This window comes from Megalobrama amblycephala, linkage group LG6 (assembly GCF_018812025.1).
Source record: "Megalobrama amblycephala isolate DHTTF-2021 linkage group LG6, ASM1881202v1, whole genome shotgun sequence".
NCBI lineage: Eukaryota > Metazoa > Chordata > Actinopteri > Cypriniformes > Xenocyprididae > Megalobrama > Megalobrama amblycephala.
In genome coordinates this window covers 10,054,169-10,080,360 of record NC_063049.1, presented here as the reverse complement: position 1 = coordinate 10,080,360, position 26,192 = coordinate 10,054,169, and the positions used below count along the sequence as shown (strand labels likewise).

Genomic DNA, 26,192 nt, shown 5'->3' with positions numbered 1-26,192 from the left:
TGTTTTCCTCCTCACGCAGCATGTGTTTGATCTCATGCAGTCGTTTGAAGCTAGGGGCCACAATGGGATCAGATGCCGTGATTGGGTGGCTGGAGGGGTCTGAGAGGTGGTTTAAAATAGCTTGTATGGAGGTGTCGGAGGCTTGGAGGCAGGGACGGACTGGGACTAAAAAATGGCCCTGGACTTTAACTAGGCCCGGCCCAAAGCAATTGGCGTGCGGAAACTCGACAACAACAACAATAACGCCTGGCATGAGTGTCACAAGACTTTAATTGTGGCTCATGATACTATACCATCCAAATTATAGCAATAGCACTGATGTTGACTAGATGTTGTGTTAAAAGCATATTAGATTAACTTGAATACTCATATAGCAGGGGTCTCAAACTCAAATTGTCGGGGGGCCGTTTCTGTGATTGACACCTCATAGGAGGGCCATATTATCCTTCAAGCGCAAGAAAGCGCAACATTTCAGAAAATTTACTTTCCTTCGCATTATTTCTCATTTAGCCTACTTCAAATTTCATTAGGCCTACTAAAATATTTTTTATACCTATACTATAAATATCTTATTTACCATACTAAATGTAAACAGCAGTGTCTCTCTCATTGTTACAGAGTGTAATATAATTATATAATACTATTACTAATATAATATTATTAATTGAAATAGTCTGGTGCGACTTCTCACATCCAACAAGATATATGGAATAAAAAATCAGTAATTTAGGAACAAAACCAGCAACACTTGTGGCGTGGAGGGGTCAGAAATAAACAAAAAAACTGGAGCTATATATCAACTTTATTTTGCCAAAAAAATAAAAATCTCTCATTGTTACATACATTAGTAGTTTTTAACATCTAGTGGAAGTATTTTCCCTTACTTTATGTTAGCTTAAATAACATTAAAATTTTGCACTGAACAACACTGTACTGAACAAATACAATCCCTGAATACATTTGTACACTTTGTTTCTTGACAGACACCTGCAGCGCTTGTGCTCACACAGCTGGGCCACATTTGTCCAAGATGCCGTTTGAGCATCGGTAACGTTTAATGGCTGCATCGGACGCGTTTCGGTGGTTTAAATCGGCGCTCATGACTTAAAGTTGAGTGCTTTTACTGTAATTTAGGCAAGCGCACTCATAATAGAAGCGATTGAGAGCGCGGCTCATGGTTGCATAGCAACGACAGACGCCACTGGAGCGAAAGCGCATTGGAAAGGAGAATGTGGCGCGACCGCTTATGTGACGCGATATGTGAATGCCCCTTAGAACGGCGACTTTTTCTTTGCATATCAGACAGGTAGCAACTACAGAATAATAATAATAATAATAATTTAGCGGGCCGGATTATGTTTTATTTTTGAGATCAGTTGCGGGCCGGGTAGAGGTGGTGGGCGTGCCGTAAATGGCCCGTGGGCCGGCAGTTTGAGACCACTGATCTAACGTCTTTGCTGCTTACTTGGCGGCCACGGCCAGTGCAGCTGGCATCCAACTTAAAGGTGCATTGCTGCCACCTACAGTACTGGAGTGTGAAACAGATTAGTGGGGGGAAAAAACAGATGATGACTGTGCGTGGCGGGTGGTGGGCCGGCCCGCCGGCCGTCCTGGAGTACCCGCCGTTCTGTGATTCTCCAGATCACACAGATGGCCAGTCCGCCCCTGCTTGGAGGTCAGTTATATCATTGTTGGAAATTTGTGGAGCCAGTGACAGTGGCAGTGAGGTGGGAACTGTTGCAGGAACAGTTCACTGGCTGCGGGTTATTGCTGCCACACTAAGGGTGGGTGACTGGGGTGGGGGTGACCATAGATTGTCATGTAGTCTTGGAAAGGGCATTAGTTTGGTCATTCAATTCTTTGTCACGCCCTGGTTGCTTTGAGTGTCCTTTCACTTTTTTCCCAGTTATTGATCATGTCTTGTGTTTGGGTGATATCATCACATGCTTGGAACATGTGTTGATGTTCCTTGTTGCTTTCAGTCTTGTTGATTGTTGCTTGTTGCTTTCAGTCTTGAAACCATTTTGTTTCCAGCCCGGAAGGTGGCATGTGAAACTGAGTCTGGCATAGTTTGAGTCTGTGCAAATGAGTTCTCTGATGTTATGGGCAGAGGCGATTTGAAGGGTTATGAAAATAGCTGCTACTTCAGCATACTGCGATGACTGGGGACCCAACCTGAAGTGTTGTGGTGGGCAGGGTTGGTCGTTTAACCATAGCACCCCTGCACCTGCCTTTAGGATGCCCTTATAGTTGTAGGAACATCCATCGATCTACACAGTGGTCATACCTTGGCACGCATTCTCTTCAAAGTACCTGTGACAGCTTGGTTGTTGGGGTACCTCTACCTCCAATGTCGAAGCTGGTGTGTCATCAGAGCAGTTTTGGCAGGCAGCCAAGCCGTCGCCCAGTGCAGACTTGTGATTTTGAGCATATCGTGACAGTGGCACTTGCTGGTTCAACTTCCTGTAGTCGATGGTGAGTTGCCACTTGCTGTTTGGTTTGAGAACAGGCCAGATGGGGGCTGAATAGGTGCTGTTGCATGGGTGGATGACACCTTTTTCTTCCATGGAACAAATAATCTCCTGCACTGGTTTGTGTGAGGCGATGGGAATTTTGTACTGCCTGACGAAGGTGGGAGGAACATTTGGGTGTGTTGGAATGCACAGTGTGAAGGTTAGTGAGGCCACAGTCTAAAGAGTCTTTGGCAAATGACACTTTAAATTTGTACAGGACCTGTCTGAGTTTTTGATGGTCTGCATCATTCCTTAGGGCATCTGCATCTTTCAGAATTTGTTGGACTTGAGTCTCAAATCCTGGAAATGGCTCCTCCGTTGTGGTGTCACTTGTCAAGTGGGCAGTCAGAGGTGCAGCAATTTCATGAGTTTTGCAGACAGGCTGGTTATACTGTGAGATGTTGGCCCTCCATCAGCTCCATTCTGCACACCTGTTCTGTGGATACAGGCATGATGGGAGTGATTGAGATGATCTTGAAGGGTGCTGTGAACACTGTGTTGTCAAAGCTCCCTTCTGTGATCATTGCAGATGGTATTGAGCCAATGACTGGTAACGTGAGTTCAAAGCCATGGAAGTCGTGACTGACTAGCCATCCCAGACAGTAGGCCTTTGGAATTCTGATGTCTGTGGCCGTGCAGTTGTTGAACAAGATGTAGACTACAGGGGATGACACTTCAGTGAGGGGTGTGGCTTCCAGAGTGAGTCCCAAGTTCCACGCCTTCATGTGAAAGTTGGAAGAAGCCCAGCATGTGGTTTAGTGTTTGACCATGTTGCATATTGAGCAAAACAGCTACCCCTTTGGTGTAAGCTGGTACTACAGTTTCCTGTTCGTTTACCAGGATGCAGACCTCTGGAATGGTCTGGCCTGACAGGAAGTTTTCAGTGTTGACAGGAACAGCAGGGGGCTGTAAAGTCATTGGGGCCTTTGTCCACATGAGCTTCAGGGTGCATCAGGAGGTCAGGAATGACCAGGAAGTGATGGGTTTGACACCGGTCGTTCCATTTCAAGTTCAAAGTGCAGATGTCTTTGGCAGTCGTCATTGTTGACAGACAAGAGTCCAATGGGAAGCGTATGTGTTTGTTGGCAAATGGGAGGTTCGGTGTTCCTTCAATGAGAGCACTGAACAGCGTGTGGCTGAAGACTGAGTTGTCTGCCCACAGTGCGAGAATGATGTCTGTTGTTGTTATATCATTCAGCTGTAAGTCTGTCATGACCTTGGGGCAGAAGGAGTCATGATTGTCTATGAAGGAGTCTATGGTGAGTTAAAGTGTGCAGAGTAGCTAACTTGAACTTTGCTCTGGGGCTGAGACGGGGTTCTCACAGCTAGCTGTGAGATTTCCTGTGACCTGACAGTCTGGCTCAGGTGGCCTGGGTGACCTGAAAGGCAGAGGTTCTCGCGCTTGAGCCCAGATTTTCAGCTGTCTGGAGTCTAATAAGGGCTCAAAGCGGTCTAGCAGGTCTTTGCAGCTGAAAACGGGAAATGTGTCCAATTGTGATATGTACACAAGATGTACCAAGCTCATTGGACCAATTGTGAGGTGGATGGGAGCTATTTGTTCAAGGTGGACCTCCTTTGGCTGTATGACTGCACATTTAGCTCACATCTTTGTGATTTAAGAGTTCTATTTTGTCTCTTAGCTTCAGCTCTGAGTCTTTCAAAAAGGCCAGAGTGAGATCTGCTGTCTACCAGGGCTTCAATTCTCACATCATTTTCCACAGTAATGGCTAGGGTCAGTTCTGGGCAGTGATCAGAGACTGGATAACTGGTTGGATTTACTACAGTCTTTTCAGAAGCAGTCCTCTGCTTAGCATAAGCTTCGTGGACAAAGTGTCACAGCTGCTGAGTAGACATACTGCGTGGGCAGGCCAGGACTCCCAGATGATGACTCACCGCAGGGTGCAGATTTTGGAAATCTTGGAAAGTTGAAATCTTTCTCCATTCCTGGCTCGTTACATGCTCCGAAGTAGGCCCTTCACAGTTGGTTGTAGTACGCTTGTGGGTTTTCTAGTCGGCCCTGTTTAAGGTCCATGGGAGCAGGGTTTGAAGTAACTGCCCTCCTGTAGCTCGGGGTCGGATTCATCCGCTGTCCCACGCTGGTCCTGGGTCTTGAGGAGTCGCTGATCGAGGCGAGTGTGGGACTGATTCCTCTGGGCCTCTTCGGCCTGGAGCTTGAGCGCTGCTGCTTCCTGCTCCAGGAGGGCGTTGCTCCTTTCGCTAAGCTTCGCCTGAGCAATGAGGTTGTGGGCCATTAGTTGATTCAGGTTGTTGTTCAGCTGCTTGTTGCTCAGGTTCTGGGGGTCCACAGCAGCGTTGGGCAGGAATGTGCTGGTCAGGGCGCCCAACCAGGTCTCGAGATGGTCCCAGTGGGTGATTCCAACTAATTGGTGTAGACAATTAGTGGAATGTGGGCCAGACACTTATTGTTCATAGCCGGGAATGACCATGTGGGCCAATTTGTGTGGGTGAGTGCCGGATTTAAATAAAGATTTTGACAGGCGGTAGCTCTACGAGTCCTCTAATGACTCTGGCTGCTCGGTCGTCTATCTATTATTCAGCTTTCTGTGATGGCTCTCACAGGTACTGCTTTTAGGTGAACTGAAAGAAACAAAACACAACAGAGAAGCAAATAGACCAGGACAAAAGAGAAATGATTAATGAATAAATAAAACAAAATTAAGATAAGAGCAGAAAGAGACAGAGGGGAGTTAAGGAGCCTAAACTTATTACCACAGTAAGGGTTTATGACAGGCGTGATGAGGGCGCTGTTGAGTTATCAAACCTAAGGAGATGGTAGGGTTTAAAAGTAGAAGGGTTCGGCCAAACACTTAAATGATCAGAGAATATCTACTATTCTGTGGCTTTTAATAAGTGAGTGGACTGTATGTCATTACTCTAGGCCTGGGGTGAATTGTGATTGCTCAGATAAGGACTCAGTGTCCGAGGCAACTTTTCATAGACACTCCAACACTCAACTGTGGAGTCCGTGGGCACCCTGTCCCCTTTGTACCACGATGCAACCACTCAATGGCAATTAGTATTAGGGCTGGGCGATAAAACGATAACGCTATGTATCGCGATAGACACGTGATCGATATCAATAAAAAATTTGTTCGATAAAACGTTCGATATTTTTTATTCTTTGTCGGAAGAAAACAGAGGTTGCGAAGCAAGTTTGGTTGCTCTCTGGTAACCAAGCAATGTAGGGAGTGACACACTAACAGCCAATCATGTAACAGTATCAATTTTGGTTGCGCCATATCGTTGTCTCGTGCTGGTCTGCCGGATTCCTCTTCAGTAACCAGCGACTGATGAGCAGAAAATGAGTGCCGCAGCGAGCGAGGAAATTGTAAATAAAAGAGGAAAAGTGTGACCACCTGACTATTGATCTGTTGCAGGACAGTAGATGTGATTTTGTGGGACAATGCGGGACATATGAGACAGATAAATTTACAAATATTACGCTATGTAAATATAGATTTACATTTGTTGGCAAACTTGGCATATGCGCCGATTAATGTTTCTGCCAGTGGGTGCCCACACTATAATGTTGCGCTTATGGCAACATTAAATCCTGGAGAGAAGACAACTCTAGATTCACAGCTGCACATGCAGGAGGACAAAAGTTTGAGCGCGCAAATGTGATATCTGAGCGAGATCGCGTGCGTCCAGTTTTGTGCAAGGGAATCCGCCTGTGAGTGGAGTGATTGCTCGCACATTTGATGCGCTCTTGACATTTTTAAATTTAATAACGCCATAGAACCCGCATTAAATGAAATATTAACGTGAGAAGAAAGTCGTGTCTGAATTTCACAATTTTGTATTGGTTAAAACAAATAGGGAAGATCTCGTTTTTCTGTAGGTGCTCGACCATTTCCGTGTGTGGCGCTTGATATCCTCCGTTCGTTGGAAATATTTAACATCAGGATGGATGATTACATGCTTTAAATCATCGATTTGGGCAGCTTTGAGCAGCTCTTGAGGTTCTTATCCAGTATGGTAGATGAAATCCTTGCTGGTGTAGTTGTGTTTACTGACTTTGAGACCTGCTCTTTGCGCTGTCCACTCAGTTGTCATCAGCGGGAAAACCTCTCTTTGATTGCGCTGGTTGGTTATTTTCACAGCTAGAATATGACGGCTGCACAAATAGATTTTGAAATGCTCACAGTTTTTATTATATTTCTTACTGTGGTATTGTAATTTCAGGGATGAAAACAAATTACAGACATAAATGAAATGCAGGACACTACTTAAGTCTTGCAGGACAAAGCTCCTAATTTCGGGACTGTCCCACAAAATGCGGGACGGGTGGTCACCCTACTTTAGACTTATGTTTACATTTTAATTATTTGAGTTTTCCATGGTTGTTGACATTTCTGTCTTAATAACTGAGGGGATTATGATCAGATTAAGGTTAAGTTTTAAAGTAAAAATGTTTAAATGTAATATATTTTTATACTGGTCCTTATTTTAAATGGGTCATAAAAAATATCAATAATTATCGATATCGACCGATATGAAACACTGATATCGTGATACAGTTTTCAGCCATATCGCCCAGTTCTAATTAGTATTACTAATTACTAATTGGTAGATTTGCAAATGTACTCAGGCGAGGTGTTTTTGCCAATGGCCAGACTGACGGGTCAAAATTGAGTTTTCCCTGAACCCAGAGTCTGTCCCCTCAACTGGCAGTTACTCCAAACGGGCGGTTCCGTCGTGCAGAAGCCTAAACAGAGAAATTAACAAAATTGCCCTTGTTGTCAGCCTGGACTCGTTGCCTCCCTGCACCTAAAATACCCAATTGCTGATGTCCTGCGTGTTGCCTGTGGTACGAGGTCAGAAATGTCCACGATTCACACACAGCCAGCGCCGGATCCGTCAGGCCAGGTGACTCCACTCACTGGAACTCACTGAAACAACTGTCGAGTCACCACCTAGCACTAGAGGGGGCACTATCTGCAAGTACACAAATGTTCAAATAAACAACTTAATTGTAAATTTAAATCTCAATTTAAATCTTGCTTAAACCAAATTTAAATAATTAAGTGTGTAGTGCAAAGGAATTGGGGTCTATAATGACAGTCAGAATAAACTAGCTAAAAGAATTCCAAAGTTAAAATAATTCAAGAGAGAAAAAGAAAAATTAAAAATAAAGTAGAATAAAATAAAAATGTAAAGACAAAAAAAAAATGAAAGACAAGGGGAGGGAATTGACTTATTTGGGGAGTGTACACAAGAGGGAGTGCTTCCAGAAAGTGAATACAACATTAATCACACATAAATTGAATCTGGGTTGCTCAAACACAAAACCAAGTTTACAATGTTGCTTGCGTATCTCCACCAAAAATCTTCTGTAATAAATTACAGGCATTTAATTACTTAGCTCAAATTATGGGTGAAATATATAAATAATTAAATCATAACATGTTATGATTAATTGTAATATAAATCGACCAAAAAGGGAATTATGCACATATATCGTGAATTAATTACAACGGATTATAATTAATTACATATATGGTTCAGGATTAGTTGTAGTTTAGAAAGACTGGTCTAGTTTGTCCAGCAAAATATCTGTTTCCATATCGACTATTATAAAATGGAATTATTCCTTTGGCCACGAAGAATAATTTCCTATTCTAGCATTAAATCATAAAGCAGTTTGCAGAATTGAAACGTAGAACTGACTTGATTTTCTGAATGAGCAGCAGAAACAATCAAGCATGAATAAAATGGATTTAATATATGAAACTACGAATACATAGTCTGTACGGCTAAATATACACAAAGAATACACATATATACAAAAGTAAAGTAAAAGACAGGAAAAGAGAGAAGACAAATACCCCTTTTCCACCAAGGCAGTTTGAGTGCTGGTTCGGAGCCAGAGCCTAGTTTCAAATCAGTTCTTTGTCTTTCGACACACAAAGCACCATCTCCGAACCAGGAAAAGTGGTTCGTAAGTAGCACCAAAACATTGCTGGGCTAGAAGTAAGAACCACTTGCATCAGGGGGTGGGGGCGGGTTTACTGTGACCAACAAGAAACTTGAGACCGCCATTTTTGAAATAGCAGCTAATCGAGCTAATAGCAGCTTGATCGTAATCTCTGTCTATATACAAATTGGTGTAGGTTCGCAAAGCCATGAGCATCAACAGTAGTGAAATATCCGCGATTGTTAATGGAAGGCTTGTTCGAGATGCATCAGAGCAGCTCGGACCGATTCGGCGGGTTTGTAGAGCATACGACTCCTTGTGCTTTTGGGTTGTTCTCGCGGTACTTTGATGTCATGCATCGATCGCTCTGCGGGAAGCCGATGCATCTCGAACAAGCCTGGTGTATTTGTGTTTGGCGCTGCAGTGCTAGCTTTGCTGTGAAATATGAGACGTATACAGTGATGTAAGTCCTGGCTCTGTACTGGCTCTTTAGGCGGTGGAAAGGCAAACCGGTTCTTAGAAGGCTCGTCAGTTGAACCAACTCCGAACTGGCACTAGCACTAGCTCTGGACTAGCACCTGGTTCGTGCTGGTGGAAAGGGGGAAAAAGATTATCAAAACTTGCAGACAGTTCCTTAAAAGCCAGCAAAGAATCAGTATCACTTGGTTAGGTTGTTTAACTTAGCGCATCTAAGATAGATTTAGCCCTCTGGCTTGTCAATCACTGCCATGAAGTTCCTTGTGAGAGATGTGCACGGATTGGCCCTCTGACTTGTCAATCACTGTCATGACGTTCCTTGTGAGAGACGTGCGCGGCTGCGCGCTCCAGTAACTTTCCACACTCCACAGGCGCCGCATGCAATGTTACCTGCGGTGAGTCCGACGTAATGAATCCACTAACACGACACAGCAAATGCCAGTGGTAAACAAACACTCGTGTTCCAATACTCGTGCACGAGTTTTGGGAGGTGTTCCCTCGAAATGAGCTGTGAAGGAGGGGGGTTGTTCTTACGCATGCGCTCATTTCAAAAACTCACTAACAGTCTTTGGTTTCTCAGTCGACGAAAAGATCCTCTGTAGCACCTTTAAGACTAAACATGCCAGGGTGCAAAAGACATAAAGACATAGATAAAAATGACATACTGATAAGCCTCATCTTTCCATTATTGTTAATAATAGTTGCAACCTGCACTCTTAAATGTGCATTGAAAATTGCCAGCTGATAAACCCCTGGGAACGCGATCACAGGGCCCCCTCCTGGATATTTGCTTAGGGCCTCCAATAACCTAAACACACCACTGCGCGAGTTGTGCATCGGTACGGCTCCTCAGCATGGATGAATCTAATGTTTTGAGCTGCAGCTATGTTTAGAGACTGTCAGTCAACACACCAGTGTGGATTATCATAATTACAGATATAAATGTCTTGTATGCATGTTCAAAATAAGAAGTTTCACCAGAAAATGTCTTCTGAAGAAGTAACGTCATCCACTTTTGTTCAGACCAACTGAGAAAGGTTTTACAATAAATCACACAACCAATGGTGCAAATTATTGTTATACAGTACTTTGTTCTCGAATTGTTCATGTTAAAATCATCAACTTTGCATGACTGCGTATATATAGTGTGTATTATCGTTATCCGTAACTGTATGGATTAAGCTAAAACGTGTGCTACTGTAACCTTATTCCCCAATGAACCATTGAAATGTCTAACCTGTCCAGCAGAAAAATAGCTCTGTGTCCGTTTTTAGGTCACACAACCTTTCAAAAGCCCTGACGACACTTATTCAAACACATATTTCCTGCGAATTCATACCAGTATCACTCAGATTATAAAACATTATTACAAGCTTACTGTTATGAATTAAGCTAAGGTAAGGAGATCATTTTGAACACTGATTGATTATGTACTTGCTCAATAATTGATTTTGGATCATTTTTAACCAAAAAAAAGTTACAGACAGCAGCTCTAAACTTCATATGATGTGCAAGCTTTAAAATGAATCATGAGAACTTGTCACATGATCATAAACAATAAAATTACTTGAGTGACCATCACATGTACTCTTTGCTGACAGACTTCCAGAAGTGCCATTGAAGGGCGCAAAAAAGCAGACTGGAATTTGTCCTATATTTGTTGTGAAGATGCTATAAATTGCAGAATGAAGATTTTCTTTTTCTCATTTCTCCAAATGCAGGTTAAGAGGCTGTGATCTGACAGATGAAGGTTGTTCTGCTCTGACTTCAGCTCTGAAATCAAACCCATCACACCTGAAACATCTGTACCTCAGTGAGAATAAACTAGGAGACTCTGGAGTGGAAAACCTCAGTGATCTACTGATGAACCTACAATGCAAACTGGAAAAAATACAGTTAGTATCCTTATAATGTACAGAGTGATACAATTTTTCGGTTTAGTTCATTTAAAACAACAGGGCTCAACACAAGTAATAGAGTTTATACCTCTCCACCTTCTGTTACACTTCATTTTAAATGTTTTTTAACAAGTAATAAATCTTAATGTAGCACTATGTATTTTTTTTTTTTTCTCTCTGCTTAATTTTCATCCACACAAGATTCAATATGGTGTCTGTCTAACCTGACTAAGGTCATTTGTGTCTATTTTCTTTCTCTTTCTGTCTTCAGTCTGTATGGATGCAGTATTACAGAGAAACAGTGTCTCATCCTGACTTCAGCTCTGAAATCAAACCCATCACACCTGAGAGATCTGGACCTCAGTGAGAATCAAATAAGTAACACAGGAGTGAATCACTTATGTGACGGACTGACGGATTCACACTGTAAACTGGAGAGATTGAGGTCGGTAACATTCACATACAACAGTGGTTCTCAAATTTCTCAGGCAAAAATCACCAAGTGTCTTTAAATGCAAGCTTGTGGATCATATTTTGTTTAATATCAATAGACAATGAATCAAGCACTTATGAGACCCACAGCAGTTCTTTGACTCTTGCCCTTTTGCAGATCTATGGAATCTAATAAGACACTTATGCCACAATATTAACATTTAGAAGTTTTGAAAGCCAAATAAATGCATTTATAGTTTCAAAACTCCTCCCATCTGTTTAGAAGTGCTTGAAGTGCTCTGTCCGGTTGATCAATTGGTGCTCAACACCCCAAACACCCTGCAACCAGACCTGGTTGTGCTGCGTATCAACTGAGATGAGAACAACTAAAAGAATCAACATGTTTAAAGCCTACTCTATGTCACTTCTTTTTTATTTAAAAAAAAATAACCCAATGTTATAAATCAGAGAGTGCAGAAAGATCAGTCTTCCAAACTGTGGCTTTTCTCAAATACACTTTGATAAACCTGTAATCCAGTAGTTTCCGGACTATTGCAATAACTTCTATGTAAAACTATGGAGGGGGTTTTGGCTGATCATCTCACCTCAACTGTGGCCTCTACACTAGATCCACTTCAGTTTGTATAGAAGAGTAATAGAGGCACAGATGACGCTGTGCTGACCCTGCTTAATACAGTTACAAAACATCTCGTGTGTCCTAAAGCATTATTTGTAGATTATAGCTCTGCTTTTAATTCAGTGAAGACACACATTCTCCTAAAAAGGCTTGTTGATTTTAATATTATTTATTATTAAAGTTGATTAAATTTCTTGCCATCACAGAGGGTCTGTTAGAGGGATTTTGTCTAATGTGTTCACTTTAAGCACAGTCTGCCCACAAGGCTGCATTCTTTCTCCTGTGCATTTTTCTCTTAAGGAGTTTATGATTAAGGAGGAACATTTTAGATAATTTAAATATAATGATGATATGGCCTTAGTTGGCCTAATGGATAAAACAAACTCTTTACATGATGTTGCCTACCTGGCTCACATTAGAAATCGGTGTCCCTAAGACAAAAAAATGAATTATGTGCACAAAATGACACATGATAATCCAGCCAATTTCACTTGAGAGCAAACAAGTTGAAATTGTGAAACATTTTAAATATCTTGGTTCAGTTCTGGACTCCCAAGTGAGCTTCGCTGAAAATTTCCACTTTGGTGGACTATAAAGATATAAAATAAAAACAATAATATTGAAATTTAATTTAATGAATATTAGAATTCACCTTAGTCATATGTTTTGTGGTCTGATGAAACTAAGATGATCTCTGTCTGTTTGTCTCTTTCTAGTCTGAAAGGCTGTGGCATTACAGATGTTTCTTCTTTAACTCAGTGTTTGACAAACACAAAAGCACTGCAGTTTTTAAAAGAGCTTGATCTGAGAAACAACACGATCAGAGACTCAGAGCAGCTCAGAGACTTGATACGAGACTCAAACTGTAAACTGACGTGAGTAAACATCTGTGATGTTAAAGATACTTTCATTTACCTCTGACACTTGGACAATCTTTAAATATTTGTGAAAGGAAAATATAATTAAGGTTTACTGAAACAAAGGGAGCAACATTGAAATTGATTTAGCGTTTTTAAGTTCAGACTTCAGAAAAATCATGGATCTGTCTTACCATGATGTGCTACAAAACTTATCGTAAGTTTCAGGTTAGAGTTTAGAGTTGGTTTGAGGTTTATGGAAGCACATGTGTAGCAATATTCAATTTGAAATGTAATATGTAAAATGGCAATGCATTTCTGTATTTAAATTGACATTTTTTCCTTATTATATGTGCAATGTTTGGAGCAAAATGATCATTCAAATTCAATAATATAATTTACATTTGCTGTTTCCTACACTAGTTTTAAAATATAATTTAAACATATATTTTAACGCTTTATAAGTTGCAAAATTAAAATAAAATTGTAGCAAAATTACCATTTAAATGTTTTTTTTTTTATTGCATTTACACTCACAGTTAAGACAATAGAGATTGCATTTTCATTAAATGTCCCGCAATGAATGTAGTGTCTTAACTGTGAGTGTAAATGCATTTTTTTTTAAAAATTTAAATGGTCATTTTGCTACAATTTTTGCTTGAACATTTTAAACATATATATATAATCATTTCTGTATAACATTTTAATTTTAATTTTGCAACTTATAAAGCATTAAAATAATTGAACAATAATTTTGCTTCAAACATTGCACATATAATATGGAAAATGTCAGTTTAAATACAGAAATGCATTGCCATTTTGTATTATTATTTAAAATAACTACTAATTCAAACAGCATTAATAGAAACATACATGTACATATAAGTGATATTGAATGATTATTGTTGGTTTGGTGTTAAAGGGATAGTTCACCCAAAAATGAAAATTTGATGTTTATCTGCTTACCCCCAGCACATCCAAGATTTAGGTGACATTTTTTCTTCAGTAGAACACAAATGATGATTTTTAACTCCAACCGCTGCCGTCTGTCAGTCAAATAATTGCAGTAGATGGGAACTTCATCTATAAGAGTAAATAAAGCTTGCTTAGACAAATCCAAATTAAACCCTGCGGCTCGTGACGACACATTAATGTCCTAAGACACGAAACGATCGGTTTGTGTGAGAAACCGAACAGTATTTATATCATTTTTTACCTCTAAAACACACTATGTCCAACTGCGTTCATGACTCCTTTAGTGATGTCTGATCGCGCTCTGACAACGGAAGTGATGTCTCGCGCATATACTTCAATGAGTGTCAGACATCACTGCCGCTGTCAGAGCGCGATCAGACATCACTAAAGGAATCATGAACGGAGTTGGACATAGTGGTGTATTAGAGGTAAAAAATGATATAAATACTGTTCAGTTTCTCACACAAACCGATCGTTTCGTGTCTTAGGACATCAATGTGTCGTCACGAGCCGCAGGGTTTAATTTGGATTTGTCTAAGCAAGCTTTATTTACTCTTATAGATGAAGTTCCCATCTACTGCAATTATTTGACTGACAGACGGCAGCGGTTGGAGTTAAAAATCATCATTTGTGTTCTACTGAAGAAACAAAGTCACCTACATCTTGGATGCGCTGGGGGGTAAGCAGATACACATCAAATTTTCATTTTTGGGTGAACTATCCCTTTAATAATAAATGATCATTTTGTTTTTTATTTACAGGTGAAACAGATTGAGAAGATGTAAGAGCAGAGATGAAGTGGATTAACAAGAATATATAGAAGTCTTTAGTATAAGGCCTACAATCATAATGATATTGGGATTAAATTCACCATATTAAAGCAATTACAATATTGCTAATCATAACTGCGATTGCCAAATTTAGTACTCAAATTATTCAAGTGATATAAACTGAAAGTGAATGTTAAATTGTTGTGGGCTACATTTCTTAATGCTGTTCCATCATTTTATATTTGTATATTTCAATTTGTAGTTGATGCCATTTTATTTTATTGTATTGTAATATGTGTTGATATTGTAAATATACGAATAAAAACTTGATCGTTTTATTTAGTTTGAAAGGCAAATTGAGTTTTGAGAAGAATTGTTTGAGAACAATGTTAGACTGTTTAATAAAGATAAACATTATATAACTCATTCTCATCTCACTGGCAGTTATGATAATCATTGACATCATTAACTTTGTACTGATCATGTTTTGAGATCTGTTCATGTCTGAGTTTCTCAGTTAATCTTGTAATATGTTAATTTATTCAGTTTAGTTCTTCGTTCTCTCTCTGTTTATTTCTATGATTACTGATTAAGTTCTGCTCAGGTGTGTCTTGTTAATTAGTCTCATTAGTTCATCTGTTTGTTCTCATATTTAAGCCCTTTAAGCCCCCTTTTCTGGTTGTTTGGTTCAAAGTTGTTTTGTTCAGTCAAAAATGCAAAGAAAAGGAAGCGTACAATTGAGCAGGATGAGGACATAAACTATAGCCTCTGTAAGCTTCTCAAACTTGAATGTGTAAAAATGTCAAATTAAACCTAGAAATCATTAAATTAGAGGAGTTAAAGCCTCTGCTACTCCATCAACTTTCACACTCGCTCTTACTGATGGAATGTAAAATCAGTGAAGATTGACCAGCAGGAAGCGCATATAACAGATGTGAAACCTCAACACTGTATTGACTAGTGTTTCAGTTTCATTTCATACAATTACTTCACTAACAATGATTGTTATTAAATAAATACTACATTATCAGAATATTGAGTTGTTGCATATTAGAGTTTACAAGTGGGTGCAGAGACGAATGGAGGTGAGATGAATGTACTGCACTGGAAATCACACTCATTTGACCTTGAAATATCATCTTCCAAAACATCCTGTATTAATGTGTGAAATGGGAAAGTTTAGACTGTGAGGTCTTTCATGTAACATCGCTGCAGATGAAGTATGGAGTTAGATTTTGCAGTATTTGGCCGTGCAGTCATTTGGGTGGCTCGCCAATGTATTAGATTTCTCTAATACATAAAATAAGTAAGCTTGGCCAGAGTTCTTATGGGAAGAAGATTTTACTGAAGGTAGTAGTGTAGCACAGTTCTTCAGCAGCGATGTTAGCGTGTCAGCCTTCAAAACATCTTAACCCAAAGTTCTGTCTGTGGGACAGAACTTTATACATGAAGACAAAAGGGTTACAAACAATAGAACACTGTTAGGACCTCCCACAGGAGATCGATCTACCCTGTGATCTGCTCTGAGCAATGCTGTTTCTTTGTCATTCACACCCATCAGTTTCTGTGGGCCATACGTCTGTATGGGCCATTTGGTTCACACCTTTACAAACACAGAGTTGATTGCATCTGAGGCACAGTCACAATGTAAATGCATCTAACTAAAGATAATGAAAATACACATAATCTTTCAGACTTTATAATAAAGGCATGGCAAATAATTAAAATACATGAACACTTCATTTTAAGGTGATGTTACTTTCTAGGGCTGGGCAAAAAAATTGATGCTCTCAAAAGCCATTTTTTTCGTGTTTCTGCAGACATTGAACACATCTGTTTGACATTAATTTTCTAGACTAGATGTCATTCTCTCATTTACCTTGTCTTTTTCATATGTTGTCTCTGCAGGTGCAGAAGCAAAAACAAATACAAAAATGACAAATACAAAAACGACAAAACAATGGTGACTTGTGAAGGAGAATCTGTGTGTCTCAAATGTGGTGAGTAGTTCAGTAAATTTAGTTTTTGGCCTTTGTTCCCAAATGGGTCCATATGAAAAAGGGGAACAGGATCATGAGGGTGACTCGAACTTTTGTGTCTCCAACCACATGGAATGTGCTTAAACTACCATAATTCTCTATTTTTAATGTCAGATGTGGGATTCATAAAGGTTCTTAAAGCCAATTATGGGCGGACTGATTGCAAAACGTGCGCTAGTGGGAAACCAGCTGATCAGCTCTCAAATACACGCTGTCTTGCACAGTCATCTCTCTCCACAATGTCCGCTCGGTAAGATTAACACAGTGTAGGAAAATAGTTAGATTCAATTCATGCATTTGACATGAGCAAGATGCATATAACTGCCTATATTAAAGCTACTTTGTCTGTCCATGAATCAGGTGTGATGGAACAAAGAGCTGTACTATTCCTGCAGTAAACTCCGTTTTCTCTGATCCTTGTTATGGTACTTCTAAATACCTGGATATGTTGGCGTTTAATGTTTTATAGTAAAGGCATGGCAAATTAAAATACAAGAACATATTTTAAGATGACGTTAATACATGCATCTAATAGGGGCTGGGCCAAAAAAATCTTTATTTTTTTTATTAGGGATTTTTTTTTTTTTCTCTCCCCAAACACAGAACATAATCTGTTTGACGTTAATCTTATTAGTCTTCTCCACTAGAGGTCATCCTCTCATTTACCTTGCATGATGTTGCAGCGGGGATCCTGTCATTCATTCAGTGCCGAGCATGGCAGATGCAGGTGCGCGAAAGACCTTCTGGACGGTTGTCCCGATTGTCGGCCATTGCTGTATGGTCTCTCAAGTTTATCACTTGCACGCATTTTCATGCTTTCCCAATTTAAGCATTCAAGCAAAAGAACTTGCGAGCTCTGTGTGAAGTTGTGTGCACACCTGAAGCGCTCACAGCTGCGCGTCTCAGACAGCGTGCAAATGAGTTTTCACGTCTCATTGAGCCTAAATAGACGAATTCTTAATTTCTTAAGATGACCACTATTAATTGCGAGTATCCAAGTAAACGGTCAGTTATGGCTTAAACAGTAGAGCAGGAACACGTGTATTTGATCCGTGCACTCGTTTGAATCGGGACATCTGAATCGATCCTCATAGTATGATAACAGTACAATAACAGTAAGTTATGCTTAATTTCATAAATAACCCTAAACCCAACTGTAACACCTATAGTAAGTACGTGTTAATATTACTTATTACTTAAGTACAATGTAACTGCGTCACCTTAAAATAGTCTTAACCTGTTTAGTACGGGTAGTTACTGTTAACATTTCTGACCTATTCCATTCTCTTCACCCCATCCAAAAAAAAAAGAGATTGTAACCGGTGTCAGTTGGTAAGTAAATTTTTCTTGCTATACTAGGATCAGAGTACAACATTTTGTTTAATCCTTAAAGGACTCATGTCCACTATTTTGAATGAATCAACACATTTTTACATGTGTTGGCAAACCATCACTCATTTAGTTCAGTGTTTGGGGTTGTTGTTGGTTTTTTTTTTTTTTTTTTTTTTTTTAAACGTATCAAAAGGTACTGTTAATTTCACCTAGTCAGTTTAGATGTTAGCGTGCACACTTCAAGTATTTTTGAAACCATATACAAAATATAGGGACAATGTACTTTAATGCACAGTATGACAGTCTTGGAGACATAAAATAATTGACTTTGTTTGAATAGAGCCATGTAGACAATTTAAACTGATCTCTTCTAATTCTTTCAGGTGAAATGGGAAGAAGTCTTGTGAACTAAATGCTTCAAATTCTGTCTTCTCTGATCCATGTCTGGGTGTCCATACATATCTGGAAGTGACATACAGCTGTAAATAAGTGACTGTCCTGCTACAAATGTATCTTGTGTCCTTGTGTCACTTGTTCACAAGTGGCAATGGGAAGCAAAATTGAATTAAAAAAAAAAAAAAAAAACTGAAGTCCAGATCCTTTACAAATGGTCTACCATGAAAATGTTAGTGCAAAAATGATTCTATACATGTACAAAATGAAGCTTTTAGAATATGAATATGCACTTTTTATAATGGGAGTGGATGGTGCCCCAAATTCTAAAGACAGAAATGCACTCATCAATTATAAAAGTCCACACGGTGCTGGGGGGGTTAATAAAGGCCTTCTGAAGCTATGCAATGCATTTATGTAAGAAAAATATCCATATTTCAAACTTTATAAACGATAATCTCTAGCTTCCGCAACTGTCATATGTGCGTTCACGAGAGTGGCGTCCCAGCTTATGACATAGGACGCATGCGCAGTGTGAGCTCCGGTGACGAACACGGAAGTGCAGAGGAGAGAGCAAAACAAAATACCGGTCATGAATTAAAAGTACAAAACTAGCATTTAAGAAAAATGTTGGATTTCAATATAAGCCAAGAGAATTATTATTTATTTTTTTATTTTTTGTCCAGCCATACAGTATGTTTGAACCGGAGTATACCGACCAGGAACTCTGGGAGATGGAGGAGGCTGCAGCAGCAAAACAAACTGAACTGTTGGCTGAGGCATGTTTATATTGTCGCAGTAAATGCCAATCACTAGCAAAAACCACGTTAGCCAAACCCCGTAAGTCACATCACCAAACACAGCAGGTTAAGAGGGAGACGGCACACCCAGATAAGCAAGCCGTAAACAAACCGTGCAACTGATAGAGCGGTAAAACCCATCTGATGAGCCAAAAGTGGTGGAAGATGCAAAAGGGTAGAGAGCTCACAGCAGCCCGATGGCAAAAATTGCAGTCAACAATCAAGTCCAAATCACCAACAGTAAGAATTGGAGTAATAAAAGCACAGTAATCCAATGGTGATATAGAAATACAAATTAAGCAGTAATCCAATCAGTGCAGCAAAACATGCAAAAAATCCAGTTTTGAAGCAGCAGCTAGTCAAGCAAAGCGCACTTTGATATCTGCGCACGTAATCGCAAAACTTTAGCTTTGTTGAAGCAACCCGGATATACAAGAAATCAGCATTTTGACACTAATAAAATTCAATTCAATTCAATTCACATTTATTTGTATAGCGCTTTTCACGATACATATAATTTCAAAGCAGCTTTACAGAGAATGCATGTCAACATTACAATTTAAAGAATGCAGTTAGCAAATAATGTAATAATTTAGGCAATTAATTTACAATCACTGTTAGCAGTTTAACTGAACGTAGAAGCAATGAGTTCTTGGAAAAAAGAATTACATATTAACAATAATTAGGATGTAGAAATGGTTGATTGTTGAATGTTGATCCAGATGATTGCGTCTTCTGAAGTCCTCGCAGGAGTTGGCGCGGTCTCTTCATAGGTGTTGGTCATCTGAGGTCTTCTTAAGAGGCTGGATCCAAACTGAAGCTGAAGTCCTCTCTAGTCACCTCGGGACGGGTGTCCCGAGGCAAAACAGAAAAGCAAATGGAGAATAATTAGCGTAGCTGCTGTTCATAACATTAAGCAAAGATAGTCATGTGCAATTGATCTGATATGAGATGCATTATGTGAATGCTTGGCTAAAGAGATGCATCTTTAATCTAGATTTAAACTGGGTGAGCGAGTCTGAGCCCCTACCATTATCAGGAAGGCTATTCCAGAGTTTCGGAGCCAAATGTGCAAACGCTCTCCCTCCTTTAGTGGACTTAGATATCCTAGGTACAACCAGAAGTCCAGAGTTTTGTGATCTTAAAGAGCGTGAAGGATTGTAGGGCGATAGAATATCAGTTAAGTACACAGCAGCTAAACCATTTAGAGCCTTATAGGTCATTAGCAATACTTTATAATCGATACGGAACTTAATAGGTAACCAGTGTAGAGATGATAAGATTGGTGTTATATGATCATATTTTCTTGACCTGGTAAGAACTCTAGCAGCTGCATTTTGTACTAATTGTAGTTTATTTATTGAGGAAGCAGGACAACCAGCTAATAATGCATTACAGTAATCTAGTCGAGACGTCATGAAAGCATGAACTAACTTTTCTGCATCAGAAATAGATAACATATTCCGTATCTTAGCAATGTTTCTGAGGTGGAAGAAGGCTGTTTTTGTAACATGTGAAATATGATTTTCAAAGGACAAGTTGCTGTCTAATATAACACCCAGGTCTTTAACTGTCGATGATGGAGTAACAGTACATCCTTCTAAATGCAGATTGTAGTCTGAGAGATTCTGTGTACAGGTTTTTGGTCCAATAAGTAATACTTCAGTCTTATCTGAATTTAATAGAAGAAAATTACTAGTCATCCAATGTTTTACTTCTTTAATACATTCTGTCAGATTGGATAATTTAGAGATTTCATCTGGTTGTGTTGAAATATATAACTAGTATCATCGGCATAGCAGTGGAAACTAATTCCATGTTTTCTTATAATATTGCCGAGTGGCAGCATGTATATTGAAAATAGCAGAGGGCCTAACGCAGATCCTTGCGGCACTCCATAGTTTACTATCGTGATCTTAGATTTTTCCCCGTTTATATAAACAAAATTGTGTCTGTCTGATAGGTACGACCTAAACCACCGTAATGCCTGTCCCTGAATACCAGTGTAATTTTGTAGTCGATCTAGGAGTATATTATGATCTATAGTGTCGAACGCAGCACTGAGATCAAGTAACACTAGTATTGAGACACAGCCTTGGTCAGAAGCTAGAAGTAAGTCGTTTGTAATTTTAACGAGCGCAGTTTCTGTGCTATGATGAGATCTGAATCCTGACTGAAATTTTTCATAGATAGTGTTTTTTTTTTGCAAGAAGGAGCATAATTGGACCGACACCACTTTTTCTAGTATTTTAGACATAAATGGAAGATTTGAGATGGGTCTGTAATTTGCTAATACGTTTGGATCTAATTGTGGTTTCTTAATGAGAGGCTTAATAACTGCTAGCTTGAACGGTCGGGGGACATGACCTAGAGATAAAGACAAGTTGATAATATTGAGAAGAGGCTCTTCTGCTACAGGTAACAATTCTTTCAGTAGTTTAGTGGGTATTGGATCTAATAAACATGTTGTTGGTTTAGACGCAGTGATAAGTTTATTTAGCTCTTCCTGTCCTATAGTTGTAAAGCACTGCAACTGTTCTTGAGGGGCGATAATTGAGGCTGAATCATAAAAATCTGTTAAAGGTTGTACATTTACAATTGTATTTCTGATACTTTCGATTTTCTCAGTAAAGAAATTCATAAAGTCATCACTACTAAATTGTAATGAAATGTTTTGTTCTGGTGATATCTGTTTATTTGTTAATCTAGCCACTGTACTAAACAAGAACCGTGGATTGTTTTGGTTAATTTCTATGAGTTTGTGGAGATGCTCAGCCCTGGCTGCTTTTAGAGACTTTCTATAACGAGACGAACTTTCTTTCCACGCGATTCTGAAGACCTCTAAACGAGTTTGTCTCCATTTGCGTTCTAGATTGCGAGTTTCTTTTTTGATAGTGCGAGTAATACTGTTGTAACAAGGTACAGTATTTTTTTCTCTAACCTTTTTTAATCTCATCGGTGCAACAGTATCTAATGTACTAGTGAAAATGGTGCACATGCTGCTAGTCATTTTCTCGAGATCATTTGTGTGTTTAGGTACGATGAGCAGCTGAGACAGATCAGGCAGGTTATTTGTGAATTTATCTATAGTTGTCGGGAGAATTGTTCTGCCTAGTCGATATTGCAGAGCAATTTGACAAATATCATCAGTATGCAGTACGCAAGTTACAAAGTAGTGATCAGAGACGTCATCACTTTGCGGTAGAATTTCTATATCGGTTGGATTGATTCCATGTGATATAATTAAATCTAGTGTATGATTAAAACGGTGAGTGGGTCCAGTGACGTTTTGTTTGACCCCAAATGAGTTTAGTAAATCAATAAACGCAGCCCCTAACGTATCATTTGTATTGTCAACATGAATGTTAAAATCTCCAACAATCAGCGCTTTATCGACGTTGACCAATAGGTCTGAGAGAAAGTCTGAAAACTCTTTTAGGAAATCAGCATAAGGCCCTGGAGGTCTATAAACAGTAGCTAAAGCAAGAGATAGTAGCGACTTTTTACTTATATCTGAGAGTGTAACATTTAGCATAAGAATTTCAAATGAATTAAACCTATAGTTTGTTTTCTGAGTAACATTAAGATTATCTCTATAGATTGTTGCAACACCACCGCCACGGCCAATCAGACGGCATTTTTTTTTTTTTTTTTAAATGTAGAGTATACCTCAAATAATTCACTTCTTCACATGGATTTCCTTTGCTGAACACAACTTAGTTCTCGTGAGACTAGCATATTCTCACCGGAGCTCAGGCTGCGCATGTGTCTTATGTCACAAGCTGGAACGCCACTCTCTCGTGTGTACGACGGCTAGCGGAAGTTAGAGATTACAGTTTATAAAGTATTAAATATGGATATTTTTCTTACACAAACGCATTGATTGACTCCAGAAGGCCTTTATTAACCCCCTGGAGCCGTCTGGACTTCTTTTATAATGGATGAGTGCATTTTTTTTTCTGTCTTTAGAATTTGGGGCACCATCCACTCCCAGTATAAAGCATGGATTACTCTGGACATCATTTAATATAACTCTGATTATATTTGTCTGAAAGAAGAATGTCATATACACCAAGGATGGCTTGAGGGTGTGTAAATCATGGGGTAATTTCAATTTTTGGGTGAACTAACCCTTTAAGTAGTCAGGACATTGATCAAGGAGTCGGCTGTCAAGGGTGTTTGGTTTACATTTACATTACATTTACATTTATTCATTTGGCAGACGCTTTTATCAAAACCGACTTACAAGTGAGGAATACAACAAGCGAGTCGTCATGACGAGGCAAATAGACAAGAAGTGCTCACAATAAAAGTTATCGGCAGTACTCAGAGTATCATAAGCTACAATAGAGAGGAAGTGAAAGGATAGGTATAAGAATTTTTTTTTTTTTTTTTTTTTTAAGATGAGGTTAAAGGTACAATATGTAAGATATTCGCAGTAAAATATCCAAAAACCACTAGGCTAGTGTTAACAACTAACAATATCTCTAATGTTTTCAACTACTTGTAAATCATGAGAAAATTCCCATTCTAAACAGTGACACGGGGCAGTGCAGTCGCCTGTCAATGACGTCAGTTACCCTTTGTTACCGCCTTTACTGACGTAGAAACCACATGACAACAGTGTCGTGGACAAATGCGGAAGTAGTGTCTAGCGTCCAGCAAACCACTGCTTCAAGCAGTTCCTTATTTACTTCTTGCACGTTTTATGGTGGATTGTGTTACTTATTTATGGAACATAATTACTGTTTACCATCTGCCGCTGGTTCTGTCGACAAGGACAGCTCCCGTAAACGTAAGCTTACGGGCCAACCAAACGACCCAAGAAGAGTTTGGGACAAGAGGCGAGAAAGAGCGAGGATCAATATCGGTGTTGCATTTTCTAGATGGAGAGAGCTTTGCGACAAACTTCACCTAGAAAGAGATGCCGATCTCGCTTGTGTTTTACTCGACAGGTGAGCAGTTTTGATTCGTATCTTTACAGAAAACATATGCCATTATAACGATCAACACGATTAGTATTATGGGGCATACACGCCAAACACGGGGCATCGCGTCTCTAGACCCGCGCGAGGACGCGTCTGATCGCGTCTTTGCATTGACTTTGTATGTAATCTACTCGCGCAAATCGTTGAACTCGCATTTGCTATGTATGCCCAATTATTGTGTTTGAATGTACACGAGTGTATATATTTGTTGAACAAGTGGTAATCGTTTTCATATCATCTGACTAAACAGTAATCAGTTAATTTGATAATTTACTGTCAAACTATATTTGCTGTATTATAATTGTTTTGTCTGAGATTGATGCCAGTTGTCTGGAAGGACATGGATGGGTGGACGAACGGACATTTTCTTGGAGGGGCTGGAATCTGAGTGTTTGTTGTGCGGAGGTCTTGCTGATTTGTCTCTTGCGTAGTAATTTGGAACGCAGTGTATAAATAAACTTGACCTTGACTTGACTTGACCTATTGCAATATAGCATGACGCACTATGTAATGGTGGCATGTGAAAATTGTCTTTTTCAGACACTTACGAAATCCAGTATTGGATAGATTTTGTTAGTTACTTTGTGCTGTCAATACATATGATGGTAAAGCGGAAGCAGTGCCGGCGACTGTGGCATAATAAAAGTCCCGCTGCTCATGAGGCGTGTGTTGCGCAATCGCTCCAGCTCCTCGTTCAGCTCCCACAACACTCAGTACTGCTCTGCTTCATACTACAGTAACGTTAATAATCGCATCCATTGACATGTTTTCTACCCAAGTCCTATTGCACTGTCTGTTGAGGTGGAGACCACATGTCCCAAGATTCCACACTCAAACTTGCCGTCATCAAGCTACGCCTTTGTTTTGAATAGGCCTCTAGCAACCTCTAGCGGATAAAATTATCACATACTGCACCTTTAAGTGCTCACGAAAGAGATGAGTTTTCAGCTGTCTTTTGAATGTTGCCAGGGATTCAGCATTCCGGATGAAGGCAGGAAGATCATTCCACCAGCAAGGGACAGTGAATGAGAATGTCCTGGAGAGTGATTTCATGCCTCTCTGTGACGGTACCACAAGCCTTCGCTCCTTTGAAGACCGTAGGCTTCTGGTAGGAGTGTAGACTCATAAGAGTGAGTGGAAGTAGGAGGGTGCTGAGCCTGTGATAGATCTGTAAGCAAGCGTCAACGCCTTGAATTTGATGCCAGCAGCAAGTGGTAGCCAGTGTAGAGAGATGAAGAGAGGCGTGACGTGGGCTCTTTTGGGCTCGTTAAAGAAGAGACGTGCTGCAGCGTTCTGAATCATTTGTAGAGGCTTGATTGTGCATGATGGCAGTCCAGCCAGAAGAGCACTGCATTAAATCAAGCCTAGAAATGACCAGGGCCTGAACCAGAAGTTGTGTTGCATGTTCTGTTAGAAAGGGCCTGATTTTCCTGATGTTGAATAGTGCAAATCTGCATGACCGAGCTGTCTTTGCAATGTGGTCTTTGAAGGACAGTTGGTCATCAAGGATTACTCCAAGATTTCTGGCCGAATTTGGAGTAATTGAGGATGTGCCAAGCTGGAGGCTGAAATCGTGATTTAGAGTCAGACTGGCAGGGAAGACGAGAAGCTCAGTCTTTGCCAGGTTGAGCTGTAGATGATGTTCCTCCATCCATGCCGAGATGTCCGCCAGACAGCTTGATATTCAAGCAGCTACTGTGGGATCGTCTGGATGGAACGAAAGGAAGAGTTGTGTGTCATCAGCATACCAATGGTAGGAGAAACCATGTGTCTGAATGATGGGACCAAGTGATGTAAATGGAGAAGAGGAGGGGTCCAAGAACTGAACCCTGAGGAACACCCGTGGTCAGTTGATGAGCTTTGGATACCTCCCTTCTCCAGGCAACCCTGAAAGACCTTCCTGTGAGATAGGATTCAAACCAGAGAAGTGGAGCACCTGTGATGCCCAGTGATGAGAGGGTGGACAGAAGGATCTGATGATTCACAGTGTCAAAGGCAGCAGAATGAGAACTCATGACTTGGAATCAGCCTTTGCAATCCGCAAGGATTCAGTGACCAACAGCAGTGCAGTCTAAGTCGAGTGGCCACTCTTGGTTTCATGGTTATGATTTCATGTCTTTTATTTTGTAGTTGATTCATGTTG

General features: G+C 39.9%; 2 protein-coding genes across 5 annotated transcripts in view; both read left to right on the top strand.

Moving 5' to 3' along the window:
• The window catches only part of LOC125269864 (NACHT, LRR and PYD domains-containing protein 12-like), an 87,312-nt gene extending 72,477 nt beyond the window's left edge, over positions 1-14,835 (top strand). For 3 of the 4 annotated variants that reach the window (XM_048192896.1, XM_048192895.1, XM_048192894.1), the window contains 4 exons: positions 10,650-10,823; positions 11,098-11,271; positions 12,612-12,770; positions 14,489-14,835. In XM_048192896.1, coding sequence (XP_048048853.1) covers positions 10,650-10,823; positions 11,098-11,271; positions 12,612-12,770; positions 14,489-14,492 — 511 coding nt within the window. In that variant the 3' untranslated portion in view covers positions 14,493-14,835. The remainder of the gene's footprint in view (positions 1-10,649; positions 10,824-11,097; positions 11,272-12,611; positions 12,771-14,488) is intronic. The other variant, XM_048192897.1, reaches the window with a different exon arrangement.
• Positions 14,836-16,225: 1,390 nt separating this feature from the next.
• Positions 16,226-18,357, top strand: LOC125269601 (L-rhamnose-binding lectin CSL3-like). The gene is made up of 3 exons (XM_048192530.1): positions 16,226-16,786; positions 16,897-16,996; positions 18,268-18,357. Exons 1-3 carry the CDS (start codon positions 16,611-16,613, stop codon positions 18,355-18,357), a joined length of 366 nt encoding a protein of 121 aa, XP_048048487.1. The 5' UTR covers positions 16,226-16,610.
• Positions 18,358-26,192: the final 7,835 nt, after the last annotated feature.